At 47.6% G+C, this 16,126-nt stretch overlaps 4 protein-coding genes across 4 annotated transcripts; 3 read left to right on the top strand and 1 right to left on the bottom strand.

The window, feature by feature from the left end:
* Positions 1-472: 472 nt before the first annotated feature.
* FSST1_011734 (gamma-glutamylcyclotransferase family protein) lies at positions 473-1,134 on the top strand (the record flags this gene model as incomplete). Its single annotated transcript, XM_083234893.1, has 3 exons — positions 473-503; positions 562-569; positions 619-1,134. The coding sequence occupies 3 exons, from the start codon at positions 473-475 to the stop codon at positions 1,132-1,134; spliced, it is 555 nt and encodes a 184-aa protein (XP_083081430.1).
* Positions 1,135-4,822: 3,688 nt separating this feature from the next.
* Positions 4,823-6,043, top strand: FSST1_011733 (uncharacterized protein; the record flags this gene model as incomplete). The annotated part of the gene is made up of 1 exon (XM_083234892.1): positions 4,823-6,043. One exon carries the CDS (start codon positions 4,823-4,825, stop codon positions 6,041-6,043), a length of 1,221 nt encoding a protein of 406 aa, XP_083081429.1.
* Positions 6,044-6,450: 407 nt separating this feature from the next.
* On the bottom strand, positions 6,451-10,320 carry FSST1_011732 (DUF3433 domain-containing protein; the record flags this gene model as incomplete). The annotated part of the gene is made up of 3 exons (XM_083234891.1): positions 6,451-8,141; positions 8,199-9,742; positions 9,794-10,320. 3 exons carry the CDS (start codon positions 10,318-10,320, stop codon positions 6,451-6,453), a joined length of 3,762 nt encoding a protein of 1,253 aa, XP_083081428.1.
* Positions 10,321-12,187: 1,867 nt separating this feature from the next.
* Positions 12,188-16,123, top strand: FSST1_011731 (ubiquitin-specific protease UBP2; the record flags this gene model as incomplete). The annotated part of the gene is made up of 4 exons (XM_083234890.1): positions 12,188-12,299; positions 12,352-13,835; positions 13,894-14,281; positions 14,343-16,123. 4 exons carry the CDS (start codon positions 12,188-12,190, stop codon positions 16,121-16,123), a joined length of 3,765 nt encoding a protein of 1,254 aa, XP_083081427.1.
* Positions 16,124-16,126: the final 3 nt, after the last annotated feature.

Genomic DNA, 16,126 nt, shown 5'->3' with positions numbered 1-16,126 from the left:
CAGGGTAAAGACATACATTTACAATGAATAGGTGTCTACAAGAAGGTTAGATGATGTTGAATTGAGCTACCGGCTTAACGTTATTTTCCCTCCCCCCCCGAAATTACTGATGGTACCAGAAGCCACAAGTAGTTCCAGAAGTTTGATGTAGAAACACTTGTAGAAGGCGACAGGCAATTGGCTTTTTTTTAGGTGTAACTCATGAACTAAAACACATTCAATATACCTACCCAAGTAGTAGATAACCTGCATCAACCACAGCATAGATATGTATATCAAATTGCGTACCTGTCATGATTGCTGATCGCCCCACTGATTGTTGTTCCCTTCCATTTACGGGCATCCTAGCCCGAGCGTACAAGAATAGGGTAGGCACATTAGTGCGGATGATTCACTGATAAAGTCCAGGTTATCAACTTCATAACTCATCTAACAACCGCCTCTCTTTGTTCAATAAGAAACTTCTGATACGATGAGTGGTGACTACACAGCCTTTTTCTACGGTGAGTTGGGTGCATATACTATAAATGTGTGAAATATGTATGCTAATGCAAATGACAGGGACCTTGGTATGTTGATGCGTGACATTGTCTGTGGCATTCTAACTTGTCATGATAGATGGCCCCCGAGGTCTTCTTCACCGTTTGCTACGGCCACAACAACCCTCACCAGGCCATCAAGGATATGCACACATTCACTCCCGCAATTCTCGAGGGTTACTGTCGCCATCGGGTTCGACATGCAGATTATCCTGGCGTTGTGGCTGAGAAGGGCCACAGTGTTCGTGGAGTTTATGCGACTGGTCTCACTGATGCCAACATGAGCAAGCTTGACACGTTCGAGGGGTCTGAGTATGATAAGGAAAAGGTCAAAGTCAAATTGCTCAATAAAGACGGCACTGCCAGCGACAAGGGCGAAACCAAGGAAACGACCGTCTACGTTTTCAACTCACCCAACTACCTTGAGAAGCGCGAATGGGACTTTGAGGAGTTTCGAAAGACTAAAATGCGGAACTGGACCCGTGGTGGATTGGCTTTCGATGAATGCAAGTCAACCCATACCATATTCATGTACGTGCTCAATACTAATGATGAACACTGTAGAAGTCTGAATGAGCTGCCAATGACGGCTTAGAGGTAGACGCCTGTTTCTGCAAGCGCCTTGCAAATGTCAGCAGCCGGTCGCTTATTTGGTTGCAGCATGATAAGACTTGAGGTGGTGGCGGTGAGAGGATGACGATATTGAACCGATAGAATGGTTCACGAATGCAATGCCAGTGGGCCTCATAGACAACAGCCCTACGGGGATGAAATAGACAAATGATTAACTATCCTCCAAACCAGTGCAAGCGCCCAGGCCCGTAAAAAAAGAGAGACAACGCAGCAGTGTAGCTAGCGTCCAGCTCATGTTGTCAGAGTCTTGGACAGGTCAATTCATCGGCGGTTAAGACGTCCCAGAAAGCTGGATCGCGTCAACTGCACATTGGCTGAAGTTACTGATGATAATATGAACCATGAAGGCGACGAATAAGAGCTGAAATGCCAAGATTGGTCATGAAAATCGATGAGGAATTAAAGATCTCGTTGCATTGAACTTGCCTGTTGACGAAACACTGCAACAACAAATCCTTCAGGTAAAAGGAATATGAAGGAGTATTTGTTATTGTTAGTCGAAGTAAATAATTACGGATAGACTAACTTGGGCCAATGTTGTAAAGTTTTGACAAGGTAATATATGTGAAATGTGGCTGAGAGTTTGTAGTGGTTCTATCAGGCTAATGTCAGTTAAAGCTTGAGTCAAGAGTAACAGGTAGAATCCTCGTCTCGGTAGATATGTAGTTTCACGCCACAGAGTTACGTGGCTGCTATGAGAATCCTTGCTCAGTGTTGTTTCGACTTGGAATCCTGAATAAGATCAGCATTGGGTCATTGCGTGAATATTGGATGGAGAGTTATTATTATGGTCGGCGCTTTAATGCGGAATATCAAACCCGGCCGAGGCCAAGCTGAAGATCGTCTGAACTTGGAAAATTCGCAGAACCCTGGGCCTAATCTTGGTTCCATTATTTCCCTTGAAAAATACGACCCATAGATACGCCGTGTTTCGTCCGATAGTCGATAGACGACCCTTGTTCGAGTTGGCCTTCCCCAGGCCTCCGTGTTGGTCAGGCTGCAGGTTGTCAAAGTCACGAGAAATGTCTCAGCCCAATCGAGACAGGCAGTCGGTGAAGGCATTATAGCGACTATACAGAACTCGCCATTGGTGATAGTGACATTAGAGCTAGGAAAATTGGACTAATATTTCTACATCTTCAATCTTGCTTACACCCAATCCGGAAACAGCTGTACCTGGCGCCAGTGTCATGATGCGCCAGACAGGTCCAATAAAGAGGCGAATCGTGCTGTTCTTGATTTAGCGGTCATCTTCTGCAGCAGATGCGAGCGGCAACTAATCTTACACTGGCCTCAGAAGGATCTAAGCACTCCATGGGAAAGCCTCTATTATAGACTGACACTAATAAACCACCCTATCAATCGCCGTAACTGGTCTTGGCTCTTGCTTTCAGGTTGCCACGTTGTAAATGGAAAGAGCTCGGTACCCTCCGGGCGCCTACCGCTTCCAGTCTTGTCTGACTTTCCAGCCTTTTCAACCAATTCAACCCCACTCAAACACCAAAACAATAAAACACCAAAGTCCGAAACATGAGGATGCCTCCTTGCAGAAACAAAAGTCATAATGAGGCCTTTGTTCTAGATTTATGCAAGGTGTCTACACCTTTTGAATGAAACCTTTCACCCGTGATTGGTTTGTCACAACTCTTATTCATTGTGAACGCAAGTTGTGAAACAGGCACAGTTTCACTAGAGTGGAATAAAAACAAAAAAAGTGTCTGCAAGACTACATACCTACGCAAGCCTAAGGGACGTCCCCCTGCCGTTATAGTCTATCCCACGGAGACGGAGCCCAAAGAAGTAGGAGTATCAGGAGACATTTACTCTTTAACCACGCGTGAAAGATTCTGCCCTGCTCAAGATCTGCACCTCACCCCTGGATACGAAGGCGATCTTTCAGGGGATTACTCAAGAAGGCAGGCCTCCAGAACGTCCTATACGATGGCAATAATGGGCCACGCTGCCCAGATCTGTGCCGTAGTCTCAAGTCGCATCAATTCGCAAGGTCATGGGCTGTTAGATATCATCACAGCCTTCATGGGAACTTGGACCAAGCGGTGTTTCCGTGCGCAGCACTGGTTCTTTACGAGATACCTCTTGATGACCGGCTCATCTCATTCTGGATAGTTGTTTGAGTCTTGGCAAGAATGCGACAGCCGACTGGTTCTGGGCTCTTCAGCCACTAACCCCCTTGGACACCTTCGCCTGGCATGACCCCTGTCATTCAGCCTTATATCCCTGTCGTTGCCCCCTGATTGGCATCCGGACCCCGCTTCCAAGGACTGGATTGTTCGTAATGGATGGCCCAGCACGACGGATCGTTATGCAGGGGATGTCATGACTGTCGGAACAATGCATTGACTCCAACAATATGCTCAGATCATTGGGACAGATGACTTGATGGATATTCAGATGTTATTGCTAAATCCTCCTTGAGACAGATCAAGCAAAGCAAACAATCGGAATGATTTTTCAGGAGGGCATGGCAATACGCATCAAAGCAAAAGGATAGAAACCAAGTCTGTTGTGCTCCATAGGATGACGTTGGAAGTAAGGTTGCTCAAGTACCCATGTTATGTACAGCCAACGACTTTCCCGAGCACTCGGTTCAACAGGGCCCTATCGGTGGCCGCTCAACTGGAGTCCCTTGCGCCCCAACCACCAAAGCCTTTTCCTAGTCCTTACTTCACCGACTAAGCTCCCTTGCCACAATGGGCGGCCTACGCTAAAGCTGGCAGCATTGAATGGCGATTGCAAGTTATGCTGAACATCTCGTAATACAAGGAGGCGCTTCAACAAGCAGAACAAGGCAGCAAGGATATGGCCTTGCAGTTGAACAAGGGAGACAAGAGACGGTCCCTTGCTGTCGCCTTCTACAATACGGATTTTCTCTTTCAAGCAGGACAGTGACAGGTCCCTTGCAAACACTTGAATCACTAGTCAGGGGCTTGAACCACGTCTTTTCTCTGGGGTTTACATGGGTCTAGTCCACTCACATTTTTGTTTGGTGACCAGATGAGTCTTGAAACATTGTCGTCAGCCTATCATGGGTCACCTGCTGCAAATCGTCTCTTAGTCTTGCGGCCCTAATGCCTCCGCTTGCTTCGAAACAAAGCTCAACAAGGGCATTGAAGAATTCTGAGTGGCTGTACCAGCTGACTAGAAGTTATTGCTTCCCTGACATTAGGGACTTCAGGTCCACCATGATCGCCTCTGAGGTACATGCGGCTATGTCCGTTCGCGGATGTTTCTCCTGCTTGCGATTTCCCCTTGCCTCTCTGTCTGCTCTCGAAGCGTCGAGAGCCAGTCCGTTGTGTGGACTGAAGTCCATATAAGACGTCCTCCCCTCCTCCGTATAATCCTCTCCTATCACCAACGACTTCAAAAGCCTCCAACCAGTCCTTCAAGTGAGATTGTCTCAACGACACTTCCATTCCTTCTTCTTTCTTTCCAAAGGCTAGTCCTTTTACCTGTCTCGACGACATTCACGTATTGCCTGGTGCAATTCGACCCTTCATTCACATACCCAACAATCGAGCTACGACTCTTCAGTCCTATACCCATTTCACTCGATTCTGTCTTGACGACAATCTCACAACCTGAACACCAAATCTATCGTCCGGAACGTTTCGATTTAACCCTCATTCAAAATGTTCGCGAAGGCTTTCACCATTGCCACTTTGGCTTCCTACGCCAGTGCTCACATGCTCATGGCCAACCCCAAGCCTTACGGAAACCCAGGCAATGCCCCTCTCGACGCTAATGGCGCGGACTTCCCATGCAGGGGCCAAGTCAACGACGGTTCATCTAGCAATACCTACAAGGCAGGTAGCACCCAGCAACTTTCCTTCATCGGGTCGGCCGTTCACGGTGGAGGTTCATGCCAAGTCTCCCTCACCACCGACAAGAACCCAACCAAGGACTCTGTCTGGAAGGTCATCCATTCTATCGAAGGTGGATGCCCTGCCAAAAACCAAGCCGGCAACTACCCCGAGAATGCCTCTGCTGAAAACCCCGACAAGTATGACTTCAAGATTCCCGAAGAACTCGCTGCTGGTAACTACGTCCTCGCATGGACCTGGTTCAACCACGTCGGCAACCGTGAGATGTATATGAACTGTGCCGCGGTCAATATTCAAGGTCAGGGTGGTTCTGAGGGTTACTTGGATTCCCTTCCCGACATGTTTGTTGCCAATATTGGTAACGAGTGTGAGACCCAACCTAACGCTGATCTCGAGTTCCCTAACCCTGGAAGCTCCGTTAGCAAGCTCAAGTCCGAATTGAAGAAGCCCCTGGGCGATGGATGCCAGCAGCCTGGTGGCGCCTCCGACGGTGGTGCTGGCAGTGGCCCTGAGCCTTCTGCTCCTATTGCAGCTCCTACTTCCGACACTGGTGCTAAGCCAACTGAACCCGCCACTACTCCCACTCCCGCTCCTGGAGCGGGCTCAGGGTCCGGTGATGGTTCCAACGGTGCCCCTGAAATCCCAGGTGGTGCTTTCATCACTGTTCCTCAGCCCGCTGCCTCTCAACCTTCGGCTACCCAGGCTCCCGAAGCTCCTGCTGCCCCTGAGACTCCTGACAACGGCTCTGACGAAGGTTCCGGTTCTGATGGGGGCTCTGGCTCTGGCAACAATGGTGGTGACTCTGGTTCTGGAAGTGGTGGCTTTGCCGCTGGAACTGCATGCACAACTGAGGGCGAGTGGAACTGCATTGGTGGTTCTTCTTTCCAGCGCTGTGCTAGTGGTACTTGGACTCCATCTCAAGGACTCTCCTCTGGTGTCACTTGCACCCCCGGACAGGGTGCCGATATCAGCATGACTGTTAAGCGAGGCGAGAGAAACATGCGTCGCTCTCAACGTCACAATGCTTAAGTACAATTTCTTCATAAAATACTAGGGTTGGTTAGGATTCGCGTGAAGTTCACCTTGAACATGGATGGATAGGCGTCAGGGCTGGGTTTCTTTTTTTTTATTCTTGATTTCCTAGACTACATAGGCTTCAATGAAGAACCATTTACCAAATGTCATCGCTCTGTGTCTTGTCATTGCTTCTTGTAATCATCTGCCACCTAGTCGTCACGGACGTTTAAAAGCTACATGACGGTGTCAGATGGCTACTATTGAGGACGCGCATACGGACGTACTTATAGGACTTCTTATAGTAAAAGTATTTCACCAGAAGGATATGATGAGCCGACGTCTAGTGAGTCGCTATGAGTAGGCACCGGAATTATGCCCATACGCTGAATAACAGATGTATGTAAACTGTATAAAATTCCCTATAGCCATGTGCCGCTTTTTACAGCCTGAGTTTCTACTCTTGACTTTCTCCTGAAGACCCGACCAAAGAAACCCTTTTTAGCCTTCAATGAAAGGGGATCTACTGGAACGACATGAGGGTCCATCTCAATCCCGATATGTACTTCCCCATCTCTTCCTATGTATCTCCCGAAACTGAATGTTCGGGAACTATTACCGGGAGCAGCCCCATAAGCAGGCCCGGCCATTCGACTTGACGCAACGTAGGCGAGAGTTGATCCTAAAGTGGTTGGTAGACGCGGCAAAACGAACGGTACAGCTCTGCTGTAAAACAAGATAGCAACAACTGAGTTTAAAGCTAGAATGAACATGGTCATAATGAATGAGGCATCTTCCATGAAAATTCGAGTTTCTTCCGTTTTTCGAACCACGGTTGAAGCACTCCGCTCTTCACTCTTATCGAATAGCTGCTCATTCAAGCTCAAGAATATAGCAAAAACCCGACGGTATATGTTTTGGATCTGAGGTTGCAGACTTTCGGTGTTAGGAACACCATTGAGCGGGTTGAGGACATCCCTCGATCCTGATAACAGGATGGTGAAATAATTCATCCAGTCTCTTGCTGTTGAGTCGTTATGCCACTGGTCTGCCATGCTATCCCATTGTATGTTGAAGGTTTGGAAAACTTTGTCCATCTGCGGTTCCCAGTCTTCGTAGTCCAGTTTTGTTTCAAGTTGGCTCGTCCTGTTGTAGGAAAGAACATGGCCCTGTAAGTCAACAGTGAGGTTAAACATGGCAGTCTCAAAGATGGGACGGCAGTTCATGAAACTGGCATCAATGCTACCGTTAACATTCTCGCCGTCAAGAGTACGACCCCATCCCATAACCAAGATCTTAGAGCATGGTACGGGCCCAGAATTTCGTCCAAGCGTGCCCACGTATTCCTGAGCAGAGGCACCCATGGAACGGTTTCTCGCATTCTCTCGCATATATTGACCCATCAATGAAACACCGTCGCCGCAATCGTCGTAACTTACGACAGACCTATCTTCGTTTAGAAGGGGTGTGTCAAATATGGGCACTTTTCGAGCATGCAATGTTGTGCAATTTATTGTAGCCCCGAATCCTCGAGCTGGTATACTGTATGTATCTCGGGCACTAATATTTGTGAGCTTGGTCATCTCATGTCGTTGAAAATAATAGTCCTTTGAGACCCAAGGCGGAAGCGTGGTGCCAGATGATAGGTTAGCCATCGCAATATAGTGATGATCAGAATACTGGTTCGTTGTAATTAAACCCTGACTCAGAGTTGAATCGAGTTCGAATGCCGAGTAATTGTCGAACTTTGCATTGAAAGCCGGCAACATACTTTCCGCGTACTCTGCTATCATAGGTGCTTCGTTAAAAAGTGAACCCATGGAAACAGCGAGAAGGTTGGCAAGTAGCGCCATTGAGCAAACAAGGACAAGGACGAAATGTCTTGACTTCAAAGCTCTCCAGACTACCAGTTGCGGGGGGATAGATGTATAAGTGGACGATATAGACCGTGCTGGGTCTGCTTTGCCTTTCCATAGATCCCTGAAGGGCTGTAGAACGCATAGTAAGCGGTTAAGGAGAACCCAAAAAGGCTCGACTAATGTGGCAAAGATTGTCGGTATATAGTTTTCTAAGAGTTGCAATACCTCGAAGTTCTGCGATGGACGATGTAAGCCTAGGAGTGGTCAGCTACGGCCTCTGTGGGGTCAAGTTCGCGCAAGGAGTTTAGTACCATTCAAGTCTTTCTCTTGCTGCTTCAGATAAGATAGCCCTGCCATTGCTCCAGTCAAGGCTAGCAGAAAGAGTAACCCGCTCCATCTTCTGAGGGCCAAAGGTCGAACTGGATCGTAGTATCCTTTCTGAGAGGTAGGATCGCGGCCCTCAGCTCTCAATGCATCCCCTATGAACTTTTCAATAGACACTTTACTGCCCTTGGTCCCTTCATCGTAAGTAAGTCGAAGTTGGTCTTGTCGAAACTCGTCGAAAAGTGTCTTTTCATCGGCGTTATCCAGTGCCGAGAATGCCTGGAGACATTCTGGACTCTCCCGAAAGATCTCCAGGTATTTTGAAATCGATGAGGGATTCATAGGTAACTGACTCGGAGACGTATGGCAAAACCATAAGATAAGACCGGTGAATATCGCAATGACGGCCATGAGGCACTCGACTGACGTGGCAAAGACTCTACTAACAACCACACCAGTGAGAAAGTAATCGACCGATGCCGTATTGTTGGTGATTTTAGTGCCGTTTGTAAGCAGGCGCTTCACAGCAAGTGAAAACAGATATTGATGTGCCTCGTTGTACACTCGTTCGAGGGTATCTATGGACGCATAATCTGTGACCGGCAAGTCCCTCCCAGCGAGCGCGTATCCAACCATATTAGATACGGGTTTCGTTAGTCCGGTTGAGTTGAGTCGAGGATGTTGCTCTACCACACGAGAAAGTGGGTAGTCACGAGCGATGATATTCTCTGTCACTCCGTTTGCCAATAGGTATTCAAAGGCCGTCGAATTAAACTCCTCTTCAGTAAGTAATTCTCTTTCCGAAATGGCCCTTACATACTCTGTATCAGGCTGGAAATTCGATGATTGAACTTTCGCAAACACGCGTTGCTTGTAATAGGTTGGTTGACAGAAAATGGCAGATATTTTGAATTTCGGTATGGCATACGAAGGTATGGTCTCGATGCGCCCAAGCATGTCGGTTTGTCTTGCCCAGATAGCTAAGAACTGATGTGTTGAGTTTTCTGTTTTTGGACAATATGGATTTCCAATGTAAAGATCGGCGTGCGCGTCGGAGTAATAGCCCATATAGTACATCGTGTAGTTTACAGCTCGGCGCATGTTGACAGTTGTATTGCAGCCCTGACCATTAAGGAAGCTGAAAGACAAGGCTGATTCAGGCTCATTTTGGCGAATATCGGCAGGCCAGCAGGTTAGCTCTGTGCTTAGCTTCACGGTTTCAGCTGTCCAGTTGGTAGTAACTTTAGCTGGAGCTGGGTCGCTATCAATATGGAAAGGTAAAAGAGCGTATCTGGATGTTGTGAAGGGTGGAAAAGGCTGACCGAGCCACCCCACGGCATAACCGTTATTCAACACCTCAGGGTCCAGGAGCGTCACTTGCTCACTCAACGGGACGAGCTGCGATCGAGATGTGATATTCGTGACTTGAGTTTGCGTGACGACTTGAGTTCCAAGTAATGCACTCTGCAGGGGTGTGAGAAGCCAGAATACAATGATCATGGCAGTTCCACCAAAGAAGGTTGGCCAATGTCTATTGGAATATGGTTAGTAAGAGAAAGTGATCTGGGGGCATATATTCTACTTCTGTTTAGCTGCTTTGAAAGGGACCAAAGCCACAAAGTCGTATTGATAGTCCAGAAACAATGAGTTCTCGGCAGTGGCACCGTCGCGCTTTGACATTTCAAACCACGGTTGCATTCGCTTGACGTCCAGATCGATCCAACTCCATATCATACTGTATAACACGGCGATGATGGTTGGGACATAAAGGTAGCCAAACTTGGCGTATTCAGGCATATCTTCGAGTGAGGGAGATAATGCTAGTCCACCTTGGGAAGCACTTCGTTGTGCCAGGGTTTCAACAGCGATGGCGAGGAGGATTGTAAGAGCGATTACAGCAAGTAGTATCGGGGACGAGAGTGAGAGTGGTTTCCATCCTTTCGTCCTAGCATATTCCTCTTCTTCAGAAACTTCCTTCGCACCCGTAACAATCCTATTCTTCGTCTTCTGTCGTGGTAATGGCGGTAGACTCTTGTGAGCCGAGTTTGGTGTTGAGTCGGCAGTCACATTGCTGTGCAGCCGAAGGGCTGCGGTCTCCCAACTAGACATTATCAAGAAGTAAGAATATGAGAGAGAGCGGCCAGCCACCCGCAACAGAATAAATTTAATGGCAACGAAATGAAAGAGGAGTGTTGAGATTTACGATTACCGGACGACTGTCGCGTTTAAACCACCATATCATGATTACAGTTGATGAATATTCAACTTTTCCATATTGAGTAAGTGATCAGGACCAACAGATCTAGAGACAGCGAGTAAACATTTTCCTTAGTAAAGCACGAGATGGTCTGCTAAGGAAAGGAAAATATGCATGTTGGTCCATGGTTCATCATCACGAAACCGGAATAACTGGGCCATCAAGGATATAATACGACCCAAGTCTGCAGAATTAGCCTCATTTAAGCGCCGGACGGAAGCTCAGCCAATATAAAGGTTCGGTAGTTTGGTTTCTGCGCTCTGTTCTGGAGGGATAATCCTGGTTCGGCGCCGCACCATAGACCTGGACAACACAACATCGTGGCAGTCTCGGTGCACAAAGAGGCCAATGCCAAAAAAACCCATCCCTGTGTAGTTTTGGTTTTCAAATCACAAGAAATCTGGAGAAATGAACAATTGTATTCTCAGAAGCGTCTTTTGCTGAAATCAACTGAGAAAGTTCCGCTGTTGCTTGCTGTCGTTGCCTCAAGGAAATCTCGATATTGAAAGTTTAAAGAAGGGGCGGCGGCTAACCAACCGATACTATTTGACGGGGCGCTTACCGCCCAAGCGCTGGGCTTTTTACGGGCAGCGATTTACCTCTGTTTAGTGCCCGTGCAGTAACACGGGAAATGAGGAACGATCTGCAGGGAAAGACGTGTTCCGATTGGCCAGAATAAGGCGTTAGGTTGGAGTTGTTGGTGATATCTACAAGGGATGTAGAAAGTTGTGTTGGTGATGAGAGTTATGTGACATTCTCATAGGCGAGGAGCAGAGACTGTAGCAGTTGAACCCTGCCAACAAAGGCATTCTAGTTGCTTTTGAGCCGCGACAAGTGTTTACTGCACCAAGTAGTTTTGTCGGAACTAAGTTATAGAAACGTGTTGGGTGTTTAATTATAGTAGCATGAGACAAGGCTGTGTTTAGCAGTTTTTGCACCCTGATTAGGTCAAATAGTTTCTGCCACTATCATGAATTTGTTGCCTCGTTTGTCAGGTGTTACTCTCTTTTTGAAGCTTTGAGGTATAACCAACCTTTGATTGAATGATAAGATGAACAGTTAAGAAATATTCAAGAATAAAACCAATACATGTGCCCCAATCGTATTGGCAGTTGTGACTGAACCAAAGTACCTATAGCCTTAGGGTATTAGAAAATTTGGCCGCTAGGAGCATAAGAGACGAAACTAGTAGGTCAATTTATGCTACTTATATCAGATTTTAAGTACTTATTTCTCTGCCCTAAAGAAGGACAACTGTTCTTTTACAAATAGACAATACTCTTGATTCCATGTTACCTGCAATCTGGCTACACAGTGGCTTCTTTGGCCTCCTGTTTGTGTAAACTTGACCATATAATGCTGACTCAGCAGCTTTGACGCCCAGACCATACGTGAGCATGCGTCACTGTCGTCCCTCCATCCTCCATCGCTCTTAGTACTAGCAATATCACCACGTCGAATATCGTCAAAAAGGCAGGCGTATAGTTGTTTATTCGCCGTATTTTCATCTTTATGATTCCGAAACCTGAGACTATGGTCAAATAAACCGCCAAGCTCGAGAGACCCGCTCGATTTCATCATTTACCACCAAGTCAAGCTCCAGCTCTTGACCGATCGAATCGACCACTATACCCAGACACCCCGCAATCCCAGATCCCACTCCATCGCGTTTCAACGCCAACATATTTTGCTTGAGAAAGAATACATATCCTTCGCATCATGTCCGCCCCGGATCATGATACTTACGGAGCGTTGCCTGGCACAGACCTCCCCAAAGTATCACAAAACTGGACGCAGTTCAAAAGCGAGATACACGACAAGTCCTTGGAAGGTAAGTTTGTGATTGGGACAAAGGCAAGAGGTTCATTCACTAAAGTAATTAGGATGCCATCCCTCAAGGTGGATATATGAGCTTCTGAACAACAACTTCACTACATGCGACATCTTTCGACGAGCACAACAAGCGGACCTGGACGTTCCTTACCAATGGCAAAATCACGCCCATCGACTAATCATAAATGGCAACCAGAGCTATACCACCTCAGACACACGCACCTTGTCATCAGTGTGTATTGAATGCCATTTCCATTTCGTTTTCAAACTGGCTTGGCAGAAGGATCATACAGACGATCTCTGTAACCCCCGCCAAGCACAATGGCCTCCAAGAGACGGCAGATTTCCCTGGCATCACCTTGCCTGGGCTGGCTCAAAAACCACAATGGATTTTCTCCCCGAACGAAGCAAGTACAATCCTCTTGTTGCCCGCGAGAACTTTGCTTGCTCAGCAGCCCCATGCACATTCCAAGTCACCCTTGATATCTCGAAGCCTCGCATGCCTTTATGGTGGATCGACCTACTGCTCGACTCTGATACGATCCGTGAAGAGTTGCGTATCGCCAAAGAGAACGACCCGGAACGTTACATGGCGGCGACTGATGATTGGGCTATGCAAGCCCCTCTAAATCTCAACACCTACCTCAAGAACTTGATAGAGGCAACGTCCCAGGAAGGTGCTAGAAGTATTTCAAAACGTAACAAGCGATTCGCTGTTCTGTTTGGTCCCCGCTGCTTTAAGATATTCCAAGAACTCGAATTTGAGGAAACAGTCGATATCAGAGAAGATGATGTGGATGAAGGGGCGTTTAAGCCTGTGGTTCCTCCTCCTCCTGACGCACCGTCTGGGGCTACCCGGATAGGGACATATCGCGGATACATCGAGGATGTTCGAGCTGAAGTGCAGTGCTTGATTCACAAACGGGGCGAACCAGCCGAGCTTTGTACTCCCACCCTACACGCCTATCTGGGCTGCTCAGAGGTCCCAGATGCCAGCTCCAATGTATTTGTCAACCTCGACCGTTACAAATTGATGGGTGTTTTGCCAAATCAACCCAAAGAAATTGTCGATAATGCTTACAGGAGACAATGGGATTTGCTGCCAGACTCGCGGAGAAGGAAACTGATAGATGCTCTCGGACAAATTGCCAACGACCTGAACGATGAGGACTTCAGCCACTACGCCGTCATGCAATCCTCAGTTTACGAAAGTCAGGCTCCAACACAAACCAACGATGAGGATACGGAAGTGATAAACCAAGCTTTGCTTTTCTTCGGACTGCAGCCACCAAATAACCACAATGCTGATTCAATAGTGCTGGCGTATCGACGCACGGTGGCAAAACATCCTAGCAATGCTACTTCTGCACGAGGCATGTTAATGCTGGTTTCCAATACGTCCAGCGATGAAGCCTACAAAAACCTTTTGATGGCGGAATACGTGGGAGGATTTTCCTTGACCACTGCTAAAGAGATACTCGGATTGAGCGATGCAAGCTTCGACTCTGATACTCTCGACAGTATCAAGGACAAGGTAAGAAGAGACAGTCCCATGCTTCTTGTTAAACTTTGATTTTTGACCATGTGAGCAGATACAAAATGCCAAGGACAAGGATGCCAAGACAACCTACCTGGACGCAATGGACAAAATTGTCGAGTACACAAATTCTACAGACCTCAAAAGCATCGTTGCCGAGTTGCGACAACAAAACGGCATTTCAGCCTCTACTGACGTAGTTACATCCAGTAGTCTAGACCAAGCTGCCGACTATGATCTTCCCGTTGGGCTTGAGAACATCGGAAATACGTGTTACTTGAACAGTCTTTTGCAGTACCTCTTCACTGTCAAGCCAGTACGAGAGATTGCTGTCAATTATAATGACTTCAAGCTGGAGTTAACTGATGAGACAATCGAGGGTCGCCTACTTGGTGGCAACAAGATGCGGATGAAGCGTGAGGAAGCTGTCGTTGCCCAAGCATGTGAGTACCGCCTCTTGAAAGAGAACCTTAACTGTTTGAAAGTCTTTCTGACAAGGAGAAGTTGCCCAAGAGCTCTCGGAGTTGTTCAACAAGCTTGAAACATCAGACACGAGAGCAACAAGGCCCTCACAGAGATTAGCGAATGCTGTCCTTCTGGATACCGACACCCTTGTCAAAGCTGCTAACACTTCCGCTGAAACGGGCACCGCAAGCCAGCCACCTCCACTTCCTACACGGCCACCCCCAGGCCTTCCAGCTAAGGATTCAGAAGATGTGGAAATGGCTACTGTGTCTGTCAAAGACGATATAGACCCGAACGATGCGGCTAGTACCGCTAGTTCGCAGACACTTGTCGAAGATTCCGATCGTTCCTATGACAAAGTCGAAGCATCCCCCACCACCAAAGGCAATCAAATTACTGACACCATTATGGAAGTCGGACAAGATGATGATGTGGTTGAAATCAGCCGGCCAAACCACCAAGCCGATGAAGTTATCGAAGTCTCCGAGAAGGAGACCAATGGTGTTTCCAACGAGGATCAGTCTCCTGATGCCAAGATGATAGATGCCGAGGATCCCCAAACAATTGACCAGAAGGTACTAACGGCCCTGGAGCACCAGGAGAGATCTTCTGGTACAGATCAACAAGATGTTGAGGAAGTCATGGGAAATATCATCAGCCGCCTCCAAGCTGCCATACGACCGTCATCCATCAACGATGTTACAGGAATCCAAATGGAACCCATTATGGAAACTTTCTTCGTTACAACGATCAATTATACCAAAAAGTTTGACGAGAGTATTTATCAGAAGGAAATCAGTTTCGACCGGTTTATCACGGCTTTTCCTTCTCCACAGGGAGGAACATGCTCGCTGTACGATGCACTCGGCCGTAACTTTGATCAGCAGGCTATCGAAGGAAGCCAGCAATCAAGATATACAGCCATCAAGACACTGCCTCCTGTCTTGCACGTCCTTATTCAGCGCTCACAGCTTGTTGATGGCAAGAACAACAATCCGGTCGAGATTCCTGAGACGCTGTACCTTGACCGGTATATGGACGCTCCCCACGACTCGTCAACGTTCCGGGATCGGAAACAAAGCTGGGCAACGGCTAATCGCATATCTGAGATCGTGGCTTCCTTGGCTGCCGCAGGAAGCACAGGTCCAACAGGCCCCTTTCTAGAATCCTTTTTTCAAGAAGGGAAGTCAGATGATAGAAACACGACTACCACAGATGATGTCACAATGATAGATGAGGAGGAGATTAGGGAAGAGTCCTGGAATTTTGATGGCCCGGTAGATGATGATTTCCTGGTGGTTAACCGGCCCAGTAAACCTACAGCTTCTGAAGTCGAACAGCTTGAGATGCCGCAGGGCATCAAAGCAACCGAAGCCGCCATTCTAGAGAAAATGGAATCCGAGCTAAGGGAGACATCAGAGGGTCTAGAGAAGTATTACGCCGGGCTCAAGAGCAACCCTTACCGTCTCCACGCTGTCATTTGCCACAGGGGTAGTCTCAGGTCTGGGCACTACTGGGTGTGGATTTATGACTTTGAACGAAATGTGTGGCGCAAATACAACGATTCCAACGTTGAGGTCAAACACAGCACCGAAGAAGTTCTGAAAACATTGAGCTCCAGTGGCGAACCTTACTTCCTTTGCTACGTCCGTGACGAGGACAAGGAGAAGTACGTTGATGTACCTAGGCGTCGACTGCCATCTTTAGGCGAGGCGTTGCAGCCTAAAGATGTTGATGGGGACACCCAGATTAGCAGTGCTGATATGGTTAAGGCCTCGGCTGTTGTCCATGAGCTGCCTCCTTACTCGCAGAGCGACTAGAAA

The sequence above is a fragment of the Fusarium sambucinum genome, chromosome III (genome assembly GCF_050947815.1).
Source record: "Fusarium sambucinum isolate potato_lamoka chromosome III, whole genome shotgun sequence".
NCBI classification, from domain to species: domain Eukaryota; kingdom Fungi; phylum Ascomycota; class Sordariomycetes; order Hypocreales; family Nectriaceae; genus Fusarium; species Fusarium sambucinum.
The sequence above is the reverse complement of the archived record's forward strand: the minus strand, read 5'-3'. Positions and strand labels throughout refer to the sequence as shown.